The sequence below is a fragment of the Hippoglossus hippoglossus genome, chromosome 14, assembly GCF_009819705.1.
Source record: "Hippoglossus hippoglossus isolate fHipHip1 chromosome 14, fHipHip1.pri, whole genome shotgun sequence".
NCBI lineage: Eukaryota > Metazoa > Chordata > Actinopteri > Pleuronectiformes > Pleuronectidae > Hippoglossus > Hippoglossus hippoglossus.
Genome location: NC_047164.1, coordinates 24,311,270 through 24,336,282, shown reverse-complemented (window position 1 = coordinate 24,336,282; position 25,013 = coordinate 24,311,270). Strand labels below are relative to the sequence as shown.

Below are 25,013 nucleotides of genomic sequence, written 5' to 3'. Positions count from 1 at the left end.
TCTTACGCAATCACTCATGTGAAATCAATTAAAAAATACGAAAAATGATCATGACAGGAATTATTTTTCCCTGCAACAAAACAGAATTCAATAAATCAGCAGACTAACATGTTGTTCAGGGTGGGCCCTTCTGTCTGCATACCTGTCAGGTCATGTTCAGGGTGAAATGGACAAACGTTTTCGGTGAGACAGGTATTGTGCTGAGCGAGCTGGTAGCTGAGAGGTGGAAACCTCATTCAGAAGGAGAATTGTAAAAAAAACAGGACACTGGTGAAATTAGCAGTTTTTCTTTTTTCCGAGCTGCAGTGAAGCAGCAGTCAAATAGTCTAATTTGTGCGTGGGATCACTGCTGAGTTTGATATGAGTGTGGGAGCTTTGTAAGTCTTGCGTGCTGTGGCAAGTGCAACTGGAAAACAGTATCACTTTCCTGCCAAGCATTACCCTGCTCTGTGAGAACAGCTGCCTGATTTGAATAAGTTTGTAAAACTCCTTCAGGCATGTGCCGAGAAGTTTCAGTGCAGGAAAAGTAAACATAGGGAACTGAACACATTTGTTACTCTGTTTAATGTGGAAGCAGCTGAGATGCATGACAACCTAAAACAGAAAATCATCATGACATTACTTATAACATATATATGATGACCAATGGTTGGTTGATCTGCAGCTCCTCCCTCCTGCAGCAGACCGGGATCCTGTTGTAGTGAAGTTGTTACTGAGCAAGGAGCGGCAGGCCGAGGTGAGCAGACTGTTTTCTGACTTTACACTCAGACTAACTCTGTCTTTTCTGTGGGTTATGTGCTGCACTTTCCTCTGTGTGCTGTGAGAACATCGTTCTTGTGGACTGTCAGTGCAGTTTGGGAGGAGGTGGAAATGACAGCAGAGGGGGAAACACTTCTTTTCTGATTCTAATGGGCAGTGATGTTTATAAGAGCCTCTGAAGGTGTGAGCTGTTTCACTCCTTCATCACAGTGAAACTATGTTATTGTCAGCTCGGCTGGTGCTGTAGCAGGTGTTGCACAATTCTAACAGGCCCATGAACTGAGTTTACTGACGTTAATACTCCCAGTGTGGAATCTGGTGTAGATTTTTATGAAGGGACCTTGGGGCGGCCTTGTATAACTTCCTGCTTTAATTTCTTTTAGTTACTTAACAACTAATAATGAAATTCAAATCCATGTTATCCTTTTAATCCGGTTTAACTCAGATCCCATCTGTGTAACAGTGGCTGCCCAGGAACATGACGTTTGATGTTGTGACTCTTAGTAGAATTTGAAGTCATGTTAACTGATATCAACATGGTAGTAAAATACGAGAGCTATAAGTGACATAGAATATGATAAGTCTAGAAATATGAACCAGATATCTGCATCTATGTCGTGTGGTCTTACCCAAACTGGGATTGCTGAAGACACACTGTGTGCTACTACTTCAACACAGTCATCTTCCATAGCAAGCTCTTCAGCTTAGTAGTGATTTATAAGTCACTATGTTGGTTGTCACCAGTTTTAACTCACTGCTGCTATTTTAACAGCGTACTTTCCATTTAGTATTCAGTTAGTGCATCAACTCCAGCTTTTAGAATTTGAAATCTGTTGCTACAGAGACAGACATTCATTTTCCTAAAGGTTTTCTTTTTCTAAATAGAAATACCAAACAGAAACAAGTTTGTTTATGTGCTTGGTTATTGTCATTAGTCACTTAATGCTACAGTTTAAGCATTTCAGGACACAAATGCAGAAAAACACAAAGGCAGGTAGTTGCAGTGCAAACACTGGAACATAAACAGGTGAAAACTAAACTCTGAAAATCCCCAAACCACAGGGAAAGACTCAGGAGCTAGAGAATAGCACACACGGCACTCATTTCATATTAAAACAGGATAAGAACCCAAGGTCAAAATATAAGTTTCATAGAAAATATATTTGCAAATCAGAGTCATGTAGCTGTTTAAATCTTGGGGTCCCTTAAGGAAGTCTGATAGTGATGAAGTCACAGCTTAAACAATCAGGAATTAAGGCCCAGACATTGCCCCTTTCAGAGAAAATGGACATGCAACATTCCTCTCTGTGAGAATATAAAATTCTATATTTTTGGGCCAGGCTTCTTACAGCTCAGTTTTAAGTCTGTCAAGAATACAAGGCAATTACAACTTCCTTTCTTGGATAAATAATAAACAATGAGAGCCAAACACAGTGCAAGCACAAGTCCTACTAAAACAAAGTTAAATAACTAGGTTTATCCTCAGCTGCTGAAAGATGTTACTACTTTCTTTAGTAAGAACATTCAGCAAATTTAATTGTGGTCATTTTAACACAAAGAAGCATTTTTAACATGAACCTCAAACCAATCAAGGGACATTTCTGACAAGTTCCCACTGTTCCCTCTAATTTCTCTTAAAGAAAAGACAGCAGCTCTGCAAGAGTAAAAAAAGCACAAACCCAAGTTGTTTCATTCAGAAATGTATATTATTGTTTGACAGTTGACTTGACAACAGTTTCCACACTCAGACCAGTTGATGTGTCTCTTGTTTGTTACTCCCCTCTTTAGTAGTAGACAGAGGAATGGAAGATGGAGGTAGTCAGGGGGAGGAAGGAGTGGGAAAGAGTTTTGAGTAAGAATAGTCAGCAAAGTGTGAGCATTACAAGTTAAAGAAAAGGAGTGTTCATATTTGATCAAGATGTTGTGGTGGCTTGAGTAGCAGGTCATAACATGTTGTTGTGGACAGGAGGCACCTACATGTAAGATGAGTCCTGGAGACACCGCCTGTAGCAGGAAAAACCACAGAGAAAGTTTTTAGTACTTTGGTAGGTGTTTATATATCTGTCTGTCTTCCTGTCTGTCTGTCTGCCTGCCTGTCTGTATATCTATTGTCTGTTGTCTCTCTGTCTATTGTCTGTCTGTATGGCTGTACATATGTCTATTGTCTATTGTCTATTGTCTATTGTCTGTTGTCTTTCTTTCTTTCTGTCTGTATGTTTGTCTCTCTATCTATCTGCCTGTCTGTCTGTCTGTCTGTTTGTCTGTTGTCTTTTTGTCTGTCTGTCTGTGCAAGATACTGTCACAAAACATTACATGTGTGCAGTTGACTCAAACATGGGTGGAATCTGGGAACCCATGAGTTTTGAGCAGTCATGTGATCAGTGTTTTGTAAGCTCACACTTAAAGAGCGCTACCGCCAAGTTCAGTTCATGAAGATTAGAATAAACTAGTTCACCTTCATAGTTCATAAATTAGAAATTGGAACTAAGTTCACAAGCCACAAATGAACAAGTTCACATTCATCTTCCGTTTTTTAACCTCTTGAAACCCCCAGGGTCTCTGGTGGACATAACAGACGAGGTAACATAAATGGAATAAAATCATCATTGTGGACATTCTACCTCATTACAGAAGGTAGAAGAACACCATGCAACTAAATCGGCATGTCATCAAAACACACAAACTGTGTCCAACATGCTGCTTCATGCTAACAACAAGCCCAGACTCACAGATTCTAATATATCTTTGTCATCTTTCTACAACCAACACTCACTGAACCAGTAGCCGAACAAGAGCAAAAGTTTACATCAAAGAGCGACATACAGAGGTTACGTCTTACCTCTGATCTATTGTCACAATAAGTTTTGTTTTAGTCCATATCTCTTGTAAAGCCACTTAATCAATGTCTATGTGTCACTTTGAGTCAACTCCAAGGTGCATACTGCCACCTGTTGTTCTTCTTCTTCTGACGGATCACTGGCGGTCACTACTAAAACCTTTAACTTTGCTCTGCTTCACTTTATTAGAATAAAATGGGGCTCAGGTAATGTTCAGATGTTATATTGTGCATTACAAGAGGTTTTGGGCTACAACTGCATTATTTCATAGGGATAATCTCTCAAAAATTGTAAAATGTTGTCTTTCATTACATGGTGCCATAAAATGTTGTTTGGTCCAGAGACAGTGAACGAGGCTCGCGTTCACATTCAACAGTTGCAAACTGACCTGTCCAGTAAACTGTTCACAGGAGCACGTTCAATGTTTCCCTTTTTGGGCGCTCATGCATGTGATAATGTATTAATGACCACTGAGCAGTCATGTGATGATGTAGAAATGACCACCGAGTGTTTGTGTGATAATGTAGAAATGACCACTGTGCAGGAATGTGATAATGTAGAAACTAAGTATGGATTCATGTGTTTTCTTTCAGGCTCAAACTGGTCCAAACTGAATCAGACATGGCCACAGAGAACAACACCAGCTGAAGCGAAACCTCCAGAAGAGTGAATGTAATAAGAAGTGCTTTCACCATATCATACCATGGGCAAAGCACATATCAGCCACTCTGTGTAAACCACTGACAGTGACTTTACTTGGAGGACCAGAGGCGGCCTGCCAGGGAGCTTCCAGCAGCAGCCACCATGATCGACCTGAGTTACCTGACAGAGGAGGAGCAGGAAACCATCCTGGCAGTGTTGAAAAGAGATGCTGAGCTGAAGAAGGCTGACGAGCACCGTGTCCTGTGAGTTCCCTTGGTGCACGTTAACAGCTCTGTGTAGAGTCGCTAATTCAACTATAGAAAGCTTATGTATCTGTTACCTTAGTTACCTGCAGGTGAGAATGACACATTCGAGCATAGCAAATTTCAAACATGTTTCTTATACCAAAAATTTAGAAATGTATCTTCAGCCTAATGGAGTCGTGTCATTTCTGTTTGACCTGTCTGTACACAGGGAGCTACAGAGGAGGGTGAGTGACACGGGCCAGCTGAGGTACCTGACTGGAGAATGGTTCTACGAGACCAAGCAGCTTCGTCATCAGGATCGCATCCATGGCTCGGACATCATCAGGGCCTCCATGAGACACACACATAAACCACTAACTATATGTGAGTCTGCTACATTCTGCGTTTCTCATTTTTTTCAAGAACATTGTAAAGTGAGCATGATGCCATCATCAGTCAATCAATACAATTTCATTTGTATAGCCCATACTATCTCAATTTGTCTCATTAACAAGGTGTGACATCCTCTGCCTGTACCCTCATCAAGCATGAGGAAAAACTACAAACAAATACATTTTAACAGGAAAAAAACACATAGTACCTTCAGAGAGCGTCACATGTGAGGGATCCCTCTCCCAGGACGGACAGAAGTGCAATAGTTGTCGCGTGTAGATGAACACATCCACAAAATAACAATATTTACAACATGAGAGGAGACAAAGTAATGCTATAAACAATGCAGTGTGTGTTCCAATGGTCAACTCTGTGTAACGGTGTGTGTTGTGTGCTGCAGTGGAGCTCTCTCAGATATTGCCTGAGCAGTCCAGTTTTGTCAGCAGTGAGAATAAAGAAGTGTTTGTGCCACCTGTTCTCTGTGGACTCCTGCAGGAGCCTCACCCGCAGCTCAGCAGTGGAAGGTGAGTCCACAGAACCAAAGCAAACACATTCAATCACAAATAAGTTCTACTGGGCTGTTTTTTGTCCCCCAACTTTTAGCATTTAGCAGCTGAAGAGACCGCTCTAAGTGGAAATGACATGTTATATTCTGTATTGCCTTCATAATGTAATGCCAAAAACACTATGTTGGTTCAAGTAAAGCAAGTGTATGATCAAAGTTCCCCACACTTTAACTCAGCAAAGTATAAACCAAACATATGATCTGTGTTGTCTGTTTTCAGCTCCATCACATGTGGCTCTGGTAGAGCAGATTATTTCTGTGTGACTGAACGTAGTGAGTGGAGTTGTGCACATTGGCCCCATACCCCTCAATAATCTTCTTAGAGGGTCAGGTCTCACATGTTCCTGTTTTCCACTGGAGCGATCACGGTTGTAAACAATGTTTAGCTGGTGATTTCACTGACCAAAACAAGTCTGTTGTAAAGAACCCAGTGTAATGCACTTTGATGAGTGCCCAGATTTTCTTAATATAAATCTAAATTAATTAATTTTTAAAGACTGAGAAAGTAAGATAAGACTAAACCTTATTGATCCGCACACTGGGGAAATTAAGTTGTTACAGCAGCAGGCAAATCACAATGAGGTAGACAAGAGAATATAAACATGAAAAGTGTAAAGTGCAGTGGCACAGGATGATTGCACAAGCCTGTATAAAATGGTGTTTGTACATAAGTATAAGGAGATATTGGAATAGACGTGTCCAAATGTTTGCAGGTTACACCGTGTATTCCTTATCTGCCTATATACATATAATCTTTATATGTATAAGGGCAGATATGGTATACAGAACGTTTCAACATATAATAGCACATATACATACATATAATACAATCTTTGTTTATTTCAACAGGTACCACAACCAGAACCCTTATGACCCACCACCTGATACACAGAAACCAGTCGTACAGTCACCCACAAAGGTAGGAACATATCTGGAGATACAATATAATTAAAAAGGTTAAATGTCCACACAGAACTGAATGCACCCCCAGTCAATATCACTCAAACTAAAACTAAATAAAGAATCAGGCCACTTGTATGAGAGACAGAAACGTTTGACTCATTTAACAAAAGTCATTCCAGCCTTTATTCATCTCTAAGTAATAGATGGAAATAATGGAAATACACTTGTATCTGTATCTGTGTTTGATTTTACCAGAACATTGTTTCATAGCTCCCGGGGGAACCTGCTCCCTCACATGCCAATATAGGAAATATACAAATCATTTACCAAAACAGTCCCATTTTAGCAATCTAATAATCTTTCTCTTTTGTTGAAGCAGAGGAAAAATCCTTTCAACAGTGATCTCAATGCCCATCACTTTTTTGAAGACCAGAACAGTCAGTTGCTGGCTGGAGAAGTCGATCAAACCCAGAAACAGAATGAGGGTGAGTTTGTTCGTCGATGTAAAGTGAACAGTGCGATTGAAATATGTATGAGAATAAGGGAGAGAATAAGATTTTTCCCATTGTGGTCTAATGATATATCCTGTGCTATGTTTTGAACTGAGTGACTGCTATGGACAAACTGTGAAAGCCGTTACTTTACAAACCAATGTAAGTCTGGTTCTAAAAATGGTTTTGGCATCCAGGTGTGTGGGTCCGTCGGGCTGCAGCTGTTTCAACCTTTGCTGTGAACAGCATGTTGGCATGAGCAGTGGTTGCATGGCAGCTGAACGCATGTACTCGCTTGTCCTTACTAACAATTTTATAATCAGGATTCGTTCCATCAGTTTTTTTTTGTTTGTTGTTGTTGTTGTTGCAATTAATGAAAAAGCCTTTTCACACACTGGTAAAGGAAAAGTGGCAGACAAGTGACAAAACTAGCCATTGATCAGGAACCCGGCTTTTCCCACAGGTCGTCAAAGTGAATGTTAGTCCAAATACACGAGGCTGCCAGACTAACCAGAGGATTACACAGAGTACATTCCAAAGCCTTAATCTGTACTGCATGACTTGTGGCCGCTGGAAATATTTCACAGCAGCCAAGAAAACAATGTTATTGTCGGCAAAATTATATGATGGGAGGAAAACCAGTTTCACCACTATTTTTTATTGTTGTAGCTACTCTGCTGCCAACCCTGTCTCCTCAAAAGTATGTTCCCACACAACAAAATTGCATTTTCAGTTATGTTTGCATAAGGAGCACATTTCCTCCCAGATTACATTTGTTTTTTACATATCACCAAAATGTTTGGCATCTACCTATCTACAATCTACATCTACCTATCTTTGCTGTTTATACTCTCCCTTTAGACAGCGCAAGGCATTATGTTTGTTTGTCTGTATGCAAAAACTACTGGACATATTATCATGAAACATGGTGGAAGGATGCAATATGGGTCAGGAAAGAAGTTAATAACTTTTGGTTCAGATCCATATCAGGGGGCAGATCCAGGATCTTTTTTCAGTTTCTATAACAGTGTGAGAAAGGTGTTTTTCAACTGTTTTGTTGATTTCTCACAGATGAAAAGTCAGAATCAAATGTGGTTTTATAAGGGGACTGTTGGGCCTTGGTATTCTCTGAGTGCCCTTCTCGTTTATGTCTGTGAAGCAAGAATTAGAGCAGTAATATTGTAGAGAGGCCTGTCGCTGACATACTTATGTGTGCAGACTGATTTATGATCGCTTATCAACCCAAATTTTGGTCTTTCCATCTGACTCATTTTGATTATAGGATTAATATACTGTATAATTATAATCCATGCAATAAGCCTTGGACTGTTCTGTTAAGCACTATGCAGCCAAAAAGGGACTCAAAACTGGTGAAATTGAGGCACTGTGCACCATCCAAAACCATTCTATAGCTCCATGGATCGTGTTTTATTTTTAGGAGGAAATACAAGCTTGACCCTTAAGACCCAGTGTTACATTTCAACTATTAACTATCTGGGTTGTATGCAAGTTTTCTCCATAGATAACTGCATCAATGCAATTAGCATGTGATGTATGTACGTCACTTGACTTTGTCTTATTCTTGAAAATAAAGTTGCAAGCCCAAACTGTGTAAGGTTTATTCTATGGATCCCCAGACCTTTGAGCAACCTGATGGTGGATGTTGCAAGGAAACCCCTTCAGCCAACCTCCACAGGGCAAACTATTGCTTTCCAGCCTCTTTGCTCTGCCTCAAATGTCATGTCTGCACCCTGCAGCCTTTTCCTCTCATTGGCTTCATCAACAGCATCCTCCCAGGGTACTGTCAATTCTATGAGGTAGACGATTCGCAGGGTGTTGGACCAGAGTATCAGGTCAGGTCTTGGGTGGAAGTGACAATATGTGATGGGACTGTAAGCCATTGGCCCACATCCACCAACATCCCCCATTCTCTGGCTTTCTCCAACTGACCACTCCTGGTCAGTGGAGGAGGCCCTCTCTGTCCCTGTTCCCCCTCACGGACATATGTTGTCTTTGGAACTGCCCACCAGGAAGCATGGCCTGGTTGATGTTCTTAAGGCCACATAAGATATGTCTAACTAGGTGTTTTGCTCCGTCGCTGAATTGTATGAATGTGTGCAGCACTATTTGCAGCACTAGTAGCCACATGCTCAGTAGCACATGCTATTGTCCATAAATGTATTTCCCTGTAGACTTCAGACCCACCCCTTGCCCCTCATCAGCTCCACCCTGTGGTCTTCTGACTCCAAAAATCCAAGATGGCGCTGGTCAGAATTCAAACTCTCTGGTTGGAAACAGCAGTTCACAAACCAATGGTTGACGTCATGGTGGGTAGCCACTTGGTGTTACCATCCACGCTGGTATAATTTGCTTCTGGCGGACCCAAAGTACAGAACACAAACACAGCAGATTGATGGTAACAAAAAAGGTTTATTGTTCAATTGCTGGAGCTGGGGTGGGGTGGTAGGCAGTGGAGATCCAAAGGTGTTGAAGCCTGATCAGATGAAGGTAAACAAACAGGTGGATGCTGCGCAGCTGGTTCTGAGACAAAAAAAAGGAGCATGGGTTAAATAAGCAGGAAAAAAGGCAAGGCACAAAACACACACTAGAGGATAGACGTTCAATAACTAAGCCGAGATAGGTTAACACACTGGTGAACGGACGATCTGGCGACGACAGGAGAGATGAGCTGGGGTTTTGTAGACTGAGAGGTGGAGTTGATGAGGAGATGAAGCTCAGCTGAGCAGGTAGTAAACAGGAGGCCCCGCCCAGCTCCAGGTAGAGGAAACATGAAAGGAGAGCAACAAGACACAGAGGGGGGGAGGGAAAACGCAGAGCAAGAAAAGAGGTAGAAAACCTGGTCCTAACACACGCAGACAGTCAGACCTTACAGTTTCAGTTTCAGTTGTGTGCCTGCAAGTGGCATCAATGCAGTTGTCTCTCTTATGCATTAAATTGGTCTTTCACTCTTTAGTCTGTGTACCTGTCACTTGAAATCTGGCGCAAAAGCGAGGTTCCTGGATCTGCCCATTTATTCAGATCTGCATCAAAATTATATGAATTCTTTCCTGTTCTATAAAGCATCCTTCCACCAAGTTCTGTGTTGATATGGCCAGTTATTCTACGGAATCCTGCTAACTAACAAATAGACTGACAAAGTGAAAACAGCAGAGCAAAGCCGAGATCTACATTAGTAAAAGCCAAATGTGTCGAAGTGCAAAAAAGCAAGCATGAGAATAAACTGCAACGATAGGTTGAGTAGAAACATATTTGTTATCAGTCAAAAACAAACATTATCTGTTTTGAGAATGCAGTTGAGTTTTCTGGGAACGTAATTTTTAAGAGACAGAGTTACAGGTGGAGATAGTTTTAATCACATTGTTGATAGTTATGTATTTTTGTGAAGTGGTTCCTTCAAAGGGTCAAAAAGAAAATGAAAATTTGACCAGAACAGTCTGTAGGAAACTCCTTAGACGTGGAGTTGATGAAGAATACCATTGATTGCTGTTGGTCCATAGTTACCTTTATGACAAAAAGCGTGGCTGATGTGTTGTTGACTTAAATCATTTTTGTTGGTTTTTTTCAGCGCCTTTACCATCATCTGACTGCTCAATTTCTTATGATAACCTTAGACAAGACATGAGCCTGGTCACCCAGAATGCATCTGTTCCTATGCCAATGCCTGAAAACACAGCACTCGGCACCAGCTCTCAGGACTATTTTGCTGAAATAGATGGACCAGTAGGTAGACAGCCTAACTCTAGTGCTCTGAGGGGTATCCTCAAGCACTTGTACACTTCCACCTCTGCAGACTCTCTGTTATCTCCCCTGGACCTGCAGAATCCAGTTATTCTGGATTCTCCCACTGAGATCTGGATAGATAGGAAGCAGGTGAGGTTCAGCTCCATGGTCAGTCAGAGCGGAGTGGAGTGGCAGAATGGGAAGGAGCTGGGAGAGCACAGTTTGCTTGACTTGGACTCCATCACTCCCTCTGAGACGGAAAATAACCATGTGAATAACTCTTACCTTGAGAAAACTGTCTGTACCACCTCTGGCACACACAGGCCGATACTCAACCAGTGTGGAGTGGATTCACAGGAGGCTGAAGTCAGTTTCAGAAATGAGGCAAACCTGCAAGAGCAAGAAGCTGGACAACAGCAGGTCCTTGGTGGTAAGATTTTTATTTAAAACCAATGAGTCAACTGAACAACTAAACCACCAGCCAATGACTTCAATAACTACACCTTCATCTGCATTCTGACATCAGACAAGCATGTAAATGCATATAAATACTAACGTTCACACTCATCCTGCTTTTGAATTTTCTGTCATGCCTTAGTGCATTGCTGCATGTACTGCATGACTGCTTATAGAGACCAGTGGGTAAGACAGCAAGAAAAAAGAAAGCATCGATTCTGATTCTATCTTTTGGCTTTATTGCATCTTTCTTTTTGATTTTGGATATGTCCCACAATTGTGCTGAATTTTGTTAATTTCCACATTTATAATTTTTTCACCAATGTCCCAGTCCAGGATTTAAATTTTTTTTTATTTGTACATTATATTACTGTTAGATGAAGTGTGAGGATATCAGTGGGGCCTCCACAGCCTTGACAATCTCCTCATTGTATGTCCACCACACTTAGAGCTCATGGATTTGTAATTAAAACATCTGGGTTACAAAATGTAACAAATGTGTATTGAGTCCATGCACACACACCTTTTTACTGCAGGGCAGAGAGCCATTTAAAATTCCAGAAATCCGAAATAACACTTTGAACGTGTAGAATGTGGTGACAATACTAATGCCCCAATTCATCTGACAGCAATAAATGCTACAAAGGTAATTCTATTATAGGCCTGCTGTGTGTGCAGTGTAGACATACAGTACTGGTATATACATGAGTGATTGACAGGTGCTTACTGTCTTTTCAGGTGTCTTTGAGCACTGTCACCCGGAGCTCCTTGGCCCAGCTGTGTCCAGCTTTGTTTCTGCTGAGCAGGTGCAAGGTAAGCCTGCTCACCTGGAGACAGAGCCTGAAGAGGAACGTCACTCTCAGGCTCAGCCCACAGATTGGCCAACCAGACATAACATTCATCATCAAAACCTGCCTGAACAAAGCACTGACATTTCTGTTGACGCCACCTCAGATACCACGCCACCAAATAGTGTCAGCTCAGGGAGTTTATCTCATGCTGTTTCACCACAGCCTAGACAAAGACTGCTTGGTATTTTTAGAAGACAGAAAATGAAAATAGCTGAAGTGCAGAGTCCACAGAAAGAAGGCATTTTGATACAGGAGAAAGAACCGGGCACCACACCAAATCTCTCCCTCAGTGCTACAGATACAACTATGGACAAAACTCTAAGCGTCACACATGAAGCTAAACCCACAGAGATGACAGAGGTCAGAACACTACAACTCGCAGCACTGCAGAACACTTCATTTGAGGAGACAGTGGCCACAGTAGATGAAGACACTGCAACAGAAGGCAAAGCTGAGAGACTCTCCAACCTGAAAGCTTTCTGGGAGAGAGAAAACACTGGCCCCAAAATCAAATTTCTCAGAGAAGACAAAAGCCAAGGAGACATCTCCAAGACAGGAGCAGACACTTCACATGGCCCTAAGACATATGTGGACAGCTTAAACAATATATTAGCTCAAAACGATACAATTGACGATACAGCTGGCAGGTCCCAAGAAAATATTTTGTTACCACAAACTGAATGTAGCCTCCTTGTAGTTTTATCGAACGAGGATGGCACATATAGAGCTAATCCAGTCCTCATATATGAAGACACAGATGACTCTTTAACTGGTTCAGTAACAGAGTCACAGGAAATCCTTCCTGTATGTTCCTCTTTAGCTTTTAATGCTCCAAAGCAGCAAGAGGGTGTTCCAGTCTCTCTTCCCAGACAGTCCAGTTCCAGTCCTCTAGAGAACAGGCCAGCCAAGATCACTGAGCTTGAGAATTTATGGCAGACAGAATATACTGGACCCACGGAAAACACTGCAATTGTCAAGAATGCCTCAAGCAGCTCAATACTCGGTGCCAAGATGGTTTCCACTCAGTCTGATCAAAGAACATTTTTAGATAACATAGCTAAGTCTGAAGGAGAAGAACCAAAGTCTCCATGTAAAACCAACTTGAAAGTCACAGACAAAGGTTTTGTTACTCAGAGTCCAGAAAGGCCACAGCTGAGGGGTTCTGGCAGTGCTGGGGATGCACAGTCAACCTGTCACCAACAACCAGTCAAGGCTGATGCAGAGTCTCAACAAAGGCCCCTCAGTCCCAGTAAGTCCCAAATGTCAAGATCAATGGACCAGGATGAAGAAGTCAGGATGAGTCCATCTAAGACCTGCCACCCAAGGGTCCTACCAAGAGAATCCTCCAGTCCTATGAGATCCAGGCTGGAGGATTCTCCTTTGAAAACCTTTTCAATAGACATCAACCCTCAAACTACGGCTTCTGAAGAGCAACAGAGGAAGCCATCACCAGTGCCAAGACAGAGGAAGAGTCCTTCACATGGAGCAAAGCAAACAGCATTAACAGATAATAAACCTAGCACAGACATCCCCTCATGTCCTCTACCCTTACATGCAGAGGACAGAGAGGATTACTATGATAACATAAACACACAACAAAGTAATTCAAGTTCCTCTAATTCACCACAGTCCAAACTGAGGACCTTTACACGCCTTGCCAGATCTTTTATCCCTCAGGATTATCAGCACTACCTCGGGCCACAGAAGATGGCCCATGTCCCTCCTTTTCACCAAGAGAAAGAAGTTGCTGGTGAGAATGATGCGGAACACAGAACACAAAGTTTCCTCAGAGATTTTGTAGGTAACCAGAGTGACAATTCCACTGTGGGGAATCGTCCCAGAAGCAATTCCTGGATTGTGCAAAATAAAGACAGAAACTCCTGCCAAGACACAACAACCAGGGCCTGTTCCCTGTCTCGGGCAAGTTCAGGCAGTGAGCTTTTGAATTCTCTCTCCATTTATGTTTCTTCAAGATAATGATTGGGAAATGGAAACCACAGTCATGTTTTTTTAAACAAATCACATTAACACATTAACATCACAGTGAGTCTGATTCGACTTGCAGTTAGTCAACCTGCCCCGACAAATTCTTCAAATTCAAAATTTGTGTGCTCTTTTTTTTACAATCTGTGCACATTGACCTTGATTTCTCTTCTGTATTTCCTCTTAAAAAGTATCTGTACAAAACTGTATAACATGTGTTTAGATGTTATTTGTCCTTAAACTATTTTAATCAGTAGAAAACTATTTATTTTTCAGTTAAATGTTGTATGATTAAGATTAAAGATCAGCTGATGTTGATTTGTAAGAAGCAGCTATAATCACTTTACTGTAATAATGAGAATTGGTGTTACCTTCAACAATAGAAAGTGATTCGCTGTGATGATAGCATCTTTTATATATCCACAATGGATTTAGTAAGGACTTGACCTAAATGAACTAGTACTTCTTACACTTTACATGCCTTGTAGTATCCTGGGTGTGAGCAGGTTTTTGAGTGATCCAGGTTCCAGGAGTATCTTTGTGTATAAACAGCTAATCATGGGTTCAGAAATCTGGATAAGACCTTGTCACGGTTTTGATAAATCTGGACATACCTGCAGTACTAGTAACCAGGATACTGTGGCATATGAAAAACACCAGATTTCTGAACCATCTCATAGCTGATATGGTGAGAAATCAGATAAGACTCATATCCAGGATACTCGTGGGCAATATACTTTTAGAAGCAGAAGCATCGTAGATTCCACTGGTAGCTTTGTAAATCAGAGACCATGCACCGTCTGTGTGGAGTATATTTTCCAGAACTGATTGTGTTTCATTTGTGCCAGGTTATGATGAGAGTCCCATCAGGTCAGCTCTGAAACGATTATCTTCAAGGATGTCTTCGTCCAAAAGTCTGGAAAACCTCACCTCACAACCAAGTAACACAACTCTTACTACTTCATATACTGCACCTGTGTTAGTTGATGGCAAAAAGCTTTCAGTGCATTATTCCTGTGAAACAAAACAAAGGTCTCAATCAAGTTGTTTAGTATAATTTTATACGGGAGAAGTGTTTAAATAATAATGTCTAATGTCCTGTATCATTTCCTCTTAGGAGAAGAGATGACAAAACATGAATCAAGACAGCAAATTGTGGATGATGGTAAAAACAAAAGTGTAATATATGATAATATAACACATTTAAGTCCACTCTTTAAATGTAATGTCATTGCATGCACATGCTGGGGAAACTCAGTAAGAGATTTGAAGTCATATCTTTCCTCCAGTTTCATCACTTCCACCCTCAGCCTCTACTCTGTCCAACTCAAAGCAGAAAAAGACCAGTGTGTCAGTGCCTGTTCTCCAGCAGGACGAGGTAACCCACTCCACACCAGTAGTCAACTGACCTCACAACCAAAGTATAATATTATATAATATTTAGTCTTCAACATCTACATTACACCTACTCAACCGATATATTGACCAATTCTACTTCTCGTATAGAAGCTTAATTATTGGTTTGCTCTCATTCTGTCAGTGATTTTTTCATGTTTGTGTTTCATTCACGCTTTTCTGGTTTTCTCCGACATCATCAGACAGACAGTGACAGCACTTTTGAGACGAACTTGGGCTGGAGAAGAAACACAGGCAGCTCCACATCGAACATCAGTCTCTCCTCAGGAATGGCCTCCATGTCGTCTGTATGTCCCCACGCAGTTTGCTACATAGCTTATGTTTCTGATGAAGACAAATACACAATGAGCCACACCAGCTGGAAGTTGAATGTTTGCCTTAAGATTATTTTTTAAAGTTATTGATTAGATTACGATACTTTGTTATTATGAGCCTGGTGATAGTCCAAAACCAAACCAAATGTATTACTTCTTTCCTACTGTCTGCCTTCCCCTAATTTTTGATGTTAATCTTCAAAAACAGTTATTTACTGAGACAGCTGGGCAGTGTAGTGTTTAGAAGATGTTTGACATGTTTTCCTGCTAACATAGGTGAAAGAAGAATGGAATGGGAAGAAATGGTGTAGTAATTTGATACAGTTCTTGTGACATGACAGTGAGTCAAATCCAGAGAGGGTGTTTTCTCTCTCATGTCATATTTTGAATGATCAGGTCAGCGGCAGCACCAGCAGCATTTTCCCTGGAGACCTCGGTGACATTGAAGTCCAGGGAAACATCCAGTTTGCTGTGAACTACATCCAGAAGCTGGGAGAATTTCACATCTTTGTGGTGCACTGCAGGGAACTGGCCGTGGCCGACACCAAGAAGAGCCGCTCCGACCCGTAAGTGATTCCCCCCCATTCACAATGTTAGAGGGACGACAAATGTTTCATTATACAGTGATATGTTTGTGATATGACTGTTGGAGGAAGGAGATTAAAGAGGCGGAGACATGTATAAGTTGCCCTCTTCTCATTGCACTTTATGTTCTTGTTTATAATAGGAGCAAGTAATACTGTTTTGTTTTTTTCAGGTATGTGAAATGTTATCTACTTCCTGACAAAACAAAGTTGGGGAAGAGAAAAACCACAGTAAAAAAGAAGACTTTTAACCCCAACTACAATGAAATCCTTCGAGTAAGACTTCCATATTTAGTCTCTTTCAAAATTTCTCTCTACATCTATTCCATGTTTTACATCATGGTTTTTTTTTTGTTGCTCTCTTCTCTTTCAATAGTTTAAGATCATAATAGAGGCGTTGAAAACACAGAATCTGAATGTCTCCGTGTGGCACAACGACACCTTCGGGCGGAACAGCTTCTTGGGTGAAGTGGACCTGGATTTGTCAGAGTGGGACTTCAGCAACACACAGATAAATGAATACACATTAAAGTCCAGGGTAATGTCAGCACAATCCTCAAACCACCCGTCTCCCTCCCATCTGATGGACAGCAGCGGACAGATGAGAGTGGCCCTGAGATTCCTGCCACAGACATCCCACAGTGAGCTGATGACTCCCCAAGTTCTGTAAATCATCTCATTTCATTAAAATTATTATTATTATCACTTATTGTGGTCTGACTGCATCCACAGGTAAGAGAACATCTAGGATGGAGACTGGTGAGGTGCAGATTTGGGTGAAGGACTGCAAGAATCTCCCTTCAGTCAGAGGAGTGATCATCGACCCGTTTGTCAAATGGTAGGATGTCCTCTAATGTGTCAGGCCACTGCTATGGAAAGGGTTCAAAATGAAATAAATCCAAGAAATGTGATTGTATCAGGCATCTTTTCACTTTTTGCTTATTTCAATCCATTGTCAGTTGTGTGATAAGTTGTGTTAAAGTCTGAATTAAGTCTCGATAGTTGATCAAAGATGCCAAATACAAATTTCTGACTATGGAAAAACCTACAAAAGATCTGTTCGAAGGCTTTTCTTTGTTTCTGGGAAAATGAGCAAATTGTTAAATTTCACAAAACGACTGTAACTCTGAATTCTTTATCCAAATACATTTATGCTATTCTGTGTGACCCCCTTTTGAAAACTAATGTAATGTAAATGTAAACTAAAGTAATACCTCCCACTATTTCCTGTTTTAAAGGATTAACATATTATAATCTGTCGATTAGTCAACATTCAACATTAGCTGAAGGCCTAATATACTTTGACACATTTATTCATGTGATTATTTATTTCATAATGACTGCTCTATTTATTCAGATTGGAACTCTTAGTGTTCCCAGTTTTTGTCCGGTCTGCCTAAATGAACGAACACATTTAAACTGCTTCCTTCTGTCCTCCTGTGTCAGCACTGTACTACCTGACACAAGCAGGAAAAGCCGCCAGAAGACACGGGTGGTGAAGAGGACAGCCAACCCCATGTTCAACCACACCATGGTGTATGATGGCTTCCGAACGGAAGACCTCAGAGAGGCCTGTGTGGAGATCACAGTGTGGGATCACGACAGAATGAGCAGCCACTACATCGGCGGCCTGAGGCTTGGGCTAGGGACAGGTACGATTGCACTGACTGTTAGGTTGTTAGAAAGCAGGAACCAAATTCAGGCAGAAAGGAGCTGTGAGGAAATGTGATTCAATTTGCTGGCTTACAGTTCAAACTGTAATTCAAATCCCAGTAATGTGTGCTAAACTAAAACTTAAGGAAAACCCAGGGAATGACCAGATTTAACTGAACAGGAACCAACAACAAAGCACTCGACTTAGAACAGAGAATAAATACACAAGCAGCCATGACAAGCACAGAGGACGGAAACCACACAAAGACAGGAAGTAAAAAATAGATAGACACACAAGGTAAAATATTTCAAATTTAAACTGGATTTAACAAATCCAAAATCAAAACAACCAAAATACATTAAAAACAATCCAAATCCAAAGTCTAAGTCCAAGGACTAATGAACTGATATGCCAATTGAAAGTCTGTACGGGCGGCTGTGGTTGAGGGGGTAGAGCGGTCGTCCTCTAACCAGAAGCTCAGTGTTTAAATCCCAGTCTTCCTCTTTCTTCATGCTGAAGTGTCCTTGAGCAAGATGCTGAACAGCAAAATCGTCTCACAGAGAAAGTGCTGCACATAGAAGCACTGTGTGAGTGTGTGAAAGGCAAAAACTACTGTAAAGCACTTTGAGAGGTCATCAAGACTAGAAAAGCTCTATATAAATACAAACCATTTACCATTTTATACAATTGCAAAAACAAGGATAACAGAAAGTTTCAAGAAATTCACAAAGTAATATTAAGGTCAGAACAGGGACAGATCCTGAAAAATAGTCTAAAGGTCCGCCTGATCTGAATCTGATTACATGCAGTTAAATTCTCATCAGTTCAGTTCAGATCTTTACTCTCCCACAGGAGGACATTGTCTTTGCAGCACAAAGACACTTACAATAAGACAACTGAAGAAATACTAAATATACAGAATTCAATAAAAGGTCCATGTGATGAAAGCACAGAAAAACTGCACTGGGATAATATAAAGGACTAAGCTGTGCAGGGAACCTAGAGGCAGAATTAAGAGGGCTTATTGTATGAAGAATAATCCAAAGCCTGATCATATTACAACATTTATCTCTGAACAGAGAGAAGAATTTAACTTTGGACTGACTTGTCTGTAACAAGAAGTAACTGACACTAAGCTGCTTTCCAACATTGATATTACTACAGACTCTGTTGATCCCTGTTTATTCAAATTCACAAACTCAGAACAGAGTGTACAATGTATCTGTAAAGTAACACCACCAGCCTCCTGGTGGCATTAAAACACTGACCTGAAGAAAATACTGTCTTTTTTATCCTGTCTTGCACATTTTCTCTGTGTTCACACCAAAACGTAATTTGTCAGAATTCTGTAAACACTAAGGTACTGATGGTTGCCCACAGTTTCCACTTCCTGTGTACAGTGTCAGTGGTCAGGTCAAGACTAGAACTGTGGATGTCCAGATAATGTTATTATATTAATTTCAATCATCACATTTACACTCTAGTGATGGTGTGTAGAGCATCAAGTCTTGCTCCGTTTGTTAATACCAGTTTTAATACCATGTGTAATTTGTTTTGTTTCACCCTTACATACAAAGAAAAATCTATTATTCTATCACAAATTATTATAATTCATGTTAGAATATGATTTCCATGATTGCCTGCATAGTAAAAAAAACGACCTCCTTTGCCTCCTCTCTATGCAGGGAAGAGTTACGGGGTGGAGGTGGTTTGGATGGATTCGACTGCAGCCGAAGCAGATTTATGGCAGAGGATGTTAGAGTCTGATGGTGAATGGGTGGAGGATGTTTTGCCTCTGAAAATGTTTGTGTTGGCAAAAAGCACGTCAAAGTGAGAGTGGAGTGTGTTGACAGATGTGTGGAAACCTCGTATGAGCACGCTGAATGTACAGTTGGATAGTTGGATCTAAACCTCGAGTGAAAGCAGTGAAAGTCTGGATGACAGATGATCATTGTATGATAAATTTATACGAATAAAGAAATATTAATGATATAAACCACTTGGGTTTATATAGGCTAAACCACATGTTAAATTTGTCATCTCAAAATGATTATTTATAGAAATAATACAAAATAGGGCAGAAGACACAATCAAAGTTATAAAATTGTTGTGATCTGAAGATACATCCAATCTGAGCACTTGTGATTTGTATAAAGTTTTGTTGTTTGTTTGTGTAATTAGTGCCTCAAGCATCTTCAATAAACAGAATATTAAGATGACTAACCGTTTCATTTGAGAGGTTTGTTTCATATTAGAAAGTCAACACTTGGATGCAGCAGAGCTTTTGGCAGCAGATGATAGATGTAATCATAAATATTTACCTCAGAAGCAGCAATGATCCCAGATTTTTTGTAGTTTTTGCTGCATCTGTACCTCAGTATAACAGTGTAAAACTAACAGTCATGCCCCTCTTTGCCAGCCTGACATTTGTGATTTTCTCTCATGATAACTGAAAATTATGAGCATCATTCAACAAGAAGCAATACTGGTATGTTCTAAACACAAACTCAAAAGACTTAAAGAAAAACAGAAGACAGACAAATGGCTGCAAGGGGTCAGGAAGCACAGTAAATACATAATCTAACTACAGCTCAGTATGTGTTTATACTTTGATTTTATTGTTTATTCTAAGTATTTTTTGTCTAGGTGTTGTTATGTTCACTCTTTCAGGTTGCATTCATCTCCAGCAGCAGCAGCCGCTGCACTTATATCAGTATTAATTATATGTGTAAACTACATTTATATGTATTTTACCTGAGATCTAAGCCCTTATAATAATAATAATAATAATAATGACATTTCCTACAGTACATTCAATGCAGCAATAGTTCACCTCTCACCTTCGCCCAGGTCTAAAGCTTTCTCATTGGTCGATCCACCCTGATGCGACAATAAATCCCGCGCTATGATTGGCTCTCATGGTCTGTCCATCGCGGCCGGAGCCGCTAACCAGCTTCCTGCCTCTGCGTTGCTAAGGTAAGTTAACAGCTGCGTCAAGTTCGCCCTGTTCGCCTCTGAAGTCAGGCCATCGACCTTTCAAATTAAAAGTATGGAGTTGCAACTCAGTCACATATGTTGTGTAAAACCAGGGCTCGATGACAGGATGGCGTACAAAGGTAACCTTGTGACATGATGCTGGTTTGTCTTAAATATACTGCCGATCTCTCTCTGTAAGTCTGTTTGTACAGAAACCGTAGTTAGAGGTAACAATGAGTGTTTACGCTCAGTTAAATTTCGCAGTGCTTTGATCCCTTCACAAATAAGGAAGTTGAATATAGCAGAATGCAGGGACTTTGTTCCCCCATTAAAATCCCATTGCACATGAGCCACAGTGGGCCTGTTTTATTTGTGTAGACTGACTTATGTTGAATCATTTATCATCATGTAGAAGACGTGTGGCTCTTGCTTGGAACATACACCTTGCAAATACAAAATAATCGGAACAAAAGCATTTTAGTTTAATCACCACGGGTCTTTTCATGACATATTAATAACCACATAAATACACATTTATACACAGACATGTATACACTGTTTGTCATCCAAGTCTGTAGGAGAGGATCCGGTTAATGTGTATTATTTTGAAAGCGCTGAACGGAACTCCCTGTACTGATTATGGCCGTCTTGTCCGGGTCCAAACTGTTGGTGAGGCTGTCACTTCTCATGCTAACGCTCCGGTGCTGCACCTGCTTCTACAACTAACAGATGTGGCAGCTCAAGGGCGCTGCTGCTTCTCTGCCGGAGCCAATTCCCTCCGCACGCCCAGGCTCCATTTGACGGAATGTGAAAATACATGGAGTCCTGTGAGCGCCACGCGTGTTCTCCCTCGGTTGGCAGGCAGGTATTTTCCCACAGCCAGGCGTCGCAGTGGGGAAGCATCCTTTCCCTGCTGGGGATGTAGCATGGAGGCTAGCTCACTAATGGACAACACGCATGTTTATATCCGTGCGTAGAGGCAACTTGAACACGTAGCGTGGACGGCCCTTGTTTGCATGTCATGAACCGTCAGTACCCGCCTCATGGGACACACACACGCTCCTCCATCACTCACAACTTCCACACGAAAAACTCTGACGTGACCGTTACGTGTGGGCTGACGTTTACTTCATCGCGGTGAAAAGAAACAGGGAGACGGCTGACATTTGTTTTTTCCAAGTCCTCATCCACTCGGCGGCGGGTGGAACGTCACATGGCTCCTTTCAGCCCGCGTCCCTCTTCGTGGAAACTTCCCGTGTGAGTGTCGGGGGATGAGGAGCAGCTCTCCAGGCAGAGGACCGACACAGGACCGTCACACCGAGCCGGCTGCGTGTCCCCGTGGCCGGGGCAGAGAGCGTTAACCCAGGACAACCTCACACCGGAACCGGCGTCCGCACACATCCACCGTGTGGACCGGGAAGCCTGAGTGTCCACTGTGCGGCTCCAGCTGCGTGTCGGCTGGAGGCGGTCTGGACCAGCACGGAACCAGTCATGACAAAGCACTTCTGGGCTGTGTTACCTCTGCAGTCATTGGATGTTGTGGTGAAGTGGACACGGGCTGAAGTGATGCTCAGCCTCATGTGCACAATGTGTTAAACCAGGAATCCTTACATTCCTGTACATACACACATCCCTCCCGGGACCTCAGCTGAGCCTCTCGTGGACTTCAGTGGGCACTGTCCCCCGGGACAGACATCTTGGATCACATTACATTATTGCCCTCACCACCACCTTACTTTGCTGGGCACAGACCTCCTGCACACCCCCCAGGGGCCCGCTGATGGTGCCCAGACACTTCGAGAGTCACTGGTTTAAGTTCTTTCCCTAAAGTGTCCTCTGGTTTTCTGTTGTTCTTTTTCACCATGCACTGAAGACCGAGCTGGAGGCCGAGAGTCAGATTTACACTGAGTCAGCCATGCCTATCAGAAAAAAAGGTGAGCCACTGAATGTGCCACGGGTAAAAAGAGTTTTCCTCCTCCAGCTTTTATCCAACCCTGTACATACTGCATGTGAGAGACCTTGATGTATTGCTGTCACATCACCTTGTTGCATTTGATTTGAGTAGCAGTCTGAACTGTTTGGTAAGTCAGCATTTGGTTTCTAGTGGCATGAGACTGTGCAGGGAAGTGTTTATGGATATGACTCCCTGCAAACTCTCTCACAGACTCTGACTCTTCCAACTTTGTGGCAGCGGTTAGTGTTTGTGCCTCTCTTGAGTGTAGCTGACAAAGCCCTGTGCACAAAGCCAGCTCCACAAACAAGTTGATCATCCATATGGTGAGGAAGAACCTAACTGGCCCTCACCTCAACCCATACTTCTGCTCTTGTGATTGGATGGAAGCAGATCCCTGCAGCCAGCTTCCAAAATCTCCAGTGAAACCTTTTGACTCATGAATAGGGTCTTTTGTCTCTGCAGCACGGTGTGAGTTCAGCTGGAGGAGGAGGGCAACTGCTGAGCCCAGTTCATTTATCTTTATGCACCTGTACCTATAGTTCTAATTGGCAGATTATTCAATGTTGGTGCTATATATTTGTTTATACATATTGTTTACATTTGTACACACTGAGCTGATCAGCCATATTAGAAGCAGTTATTGGTTTCAATATAGTGCCTGATCAGTGTATGAAGAATGTACGTAATATTATGTGAAGTAAATGAACCCAAGCAACACGTGTGTTATCTGCTCCCTCCTGTGCAGACACAGCTCGAGCCTTGGGGCTTTTGGAGGAGTACTGCACTAAACTGAGGAAGCCGGAGGAGCAGCAGCTCAAAACTGCCATTCAGAGAGTGATGGGGATTTTCAAAAGCAACCTGTTTGAAGCCCTTCTTGGTAAGTCAGTGGACTACAACCAGTTAATTGTGCAACTGCTGTTCTCACTTCATATGTGCTGAAGTTCATATTGTAGTGGTTCTAAGAAAAACTGTGTTAAACTAAAGTACTAAAGGGGTCTGTGATTGGCTGGCTTTCTTAGTTTGACAAACATGGGGTCATGGCATGGTGAAGTGCTGTTTGGATGAATAACTTACTTGAAAACTTGTGATGAACAATGAGCACAACAGGGCAATAGAACTGTAATATCAGCCAGCACCACTGTTTAACTCTCATTAATTTACTTTGTAGATGGTCTGTATTTAAAAAGAGCTTTTCTAGTCTTGATGATCAGTGCTTCACAGTACAGTTTTGCCATTCATACAGTGCATCTATGTGCAGCACTTTCTGTATCACACACCTAGCTGCTTTCAGACATGCACTGAACTCTGTTCCTCACTACTTTCTCTGGAGGAGGTGCATGTTTCAACGCAAATGGCAGATTGAGTTTCTACGGACTTTCTCCACCTGACCTCCTAGTATATTTTAGGAGAAGTCGATGCGTGAATCCAGCGGGGGGATCCGATCCCCTGCTTCACCGCAAGCGAGTGGGGGGTGGGGTGGGGTGGGGGGTTGATGACATTTCTAATGCGCGACAGATGCAAAAATAATATCCCGGTGAAAAAGTGTTGCAGTAGACACAGACGAAGATGTCAAGAGAGTTTGTGGTGATAAGAGCCGACACTGGTATCTGTGAGTTGTGAAGAAAAGTCATGTGATCTCCGCAGCGGAGTTAATAAGTCACTTCCTGTCTCTGCCTGCTGCACCCGGCTGCTCCACCTCTCACCTGAATAATGCGGAGGATTTGTTGCTGTTGTGAACACGTATGTGCAGAGAACCTCCCGCTGCAGCTACTGATGGCTCAGCCTAAGGGGCAATTTGCGCTCCATTTTGCGACTTTTTATGGAGACCGTGTGACACAATTTTATAACTTTCATGCATGGATCACAGTGGACATTTAGGGTAAAAACATGTTGTAATATACACCGTTTTGAGTCGAATTCGAATATCGGGGCTTAGACTTGGATCCGTATGGAGGCATTTCATTTTATTTTTTTTCAAAAGGGAATTTCTGCAGGCACTTTGTCTTCATTAACAACTCTCAGAGCCAATGGGTTGCCTCTATCTCATACTGAAAAATTTACATATGTTCCATATTGTCCAAACACCAAGCTAATAAAAGAGGCTACCAATTAAAATAAAAGACCACTGATTACATCATAAATATATAATAAAGGCACAAACTATAACATAAAAGTACAGTATTATTCAGGCTCATCATTGTACAAATTTGCCCTCATTTGTTACATTGCAAACCAGCGTAGCCGGAAGC

The 25,013-nt window shown here is 41.7% G+C and overlaps 2 protein-coding genes across 28 annotated transcripts in view; both read left to right on the top strand.

The window, feature by feature from the left end:
* Positions 1–708: 708 nt before the first annotated feature.
* sytl2a (synaptotagmin-like 2a) lies at positions 709–23,974 on the top strand. Of its 10 annotated transcripts, XM_034605653.1 has the most exons (21): positions 709–736; positions 4,190–4,501; positions 4,713–4,867; positions 5,277–5,400; positions 6,288–6,360; positions 6,721–6,829; positions 6,959–6,997; positions 10,422–11,006; positions 11,771–11,845; positions 12,704–13,816; positions 14,715–14,807; positions 14,984–15,031; positions 15,156–15,244; positions 15,465–15,569; positions 15,993–16,162; positions 16,354–16,456; positions 16,557–16,821; positions 16,913–17,018; positions 17,627–17,832; positions 19,520–19,759; positions 23,963–23,974. In XM_034605653.1, the coding sequence occupies exons 2-20, from the start codon at positions 4,401–4,403 to the stop codon at positions 19,666–19,668; spliced, it is 3,708 nt and encodes a 1,235-aa protein (XP_034461544.1). In that variant the 5' UTR covers positions 709–736; positions 4,190–4,400; the 3' UTR covers positions 19,669–19,759; positions 23,963–23,974. The 10 variants fall into 10 exon arrangements, with proteins under 10 accessions (XP_034461544.1, XP_034461546.1, XP_034461541.1 ...); XM_034605655.1 differs by lacking the exon at positions 10,422–11,006 and having other exon boundaries at positions 12,182–13,816; XM_034605650.1 differs by lacking the exon at positions 6,959–6,997 and having other exon boundaries at positions 11,771–13,816.
* The window catches only part of dlg2 (discs, large homolog 2 (Drosophila)), a 188,388-nt gene continuing 184,876 nt past the window's right edge, over positions 21,502–25,013 (top strand). For 13 of the 18 annotated variants that reach the window (XM_034605671.1, XM_034605669.1, XM_034605681.1 and 10 more), the window contains exons 1-2: positions 21,607–22,744; positions 23,510–23,641. In XM_034605671.1, coding sequence (XP_034461562.1) covers positions 22,726–22,744; positions 23,510–23,641 — 151 coding nt within the window. In that variant the 5' untranslated portion in view covers positions 21,607–22,725. Of the gene's footprint in view, positions 22,745–23,509; positions 23,642–25,013 lie in introns of all 18 variants that reach the window. The other 5 variants (XM_034605673.1, XM_034605672.1, XM_034605662.1 and 2 more) reach the window with 3 other exon arrangements.

Bases quoted from the DNA above. Each gene is read 5' to 3' on its own strand.
- sytl2a (XM_034605650.1), top strand. From the start codon at position 4,401: ATGATCGACCTGAGTTACCTGACAGAGGAGGAGCAGGAAACCATCCTG. The intron at 14,808-14,983 runs GTAACACAACTC...ATTTCCTCTTAG, and splicing joins AAACCTCACCTCACAACCAA to GAGAAGAGATGACAAAACAT. The intron at 17,019-17,626 runs GTAGGATGTCCT...CTCCTGTGTCAG, and splicing joins ATCGACCCGTTTGTCAAATG to CACTGTACTACCTGACACAA.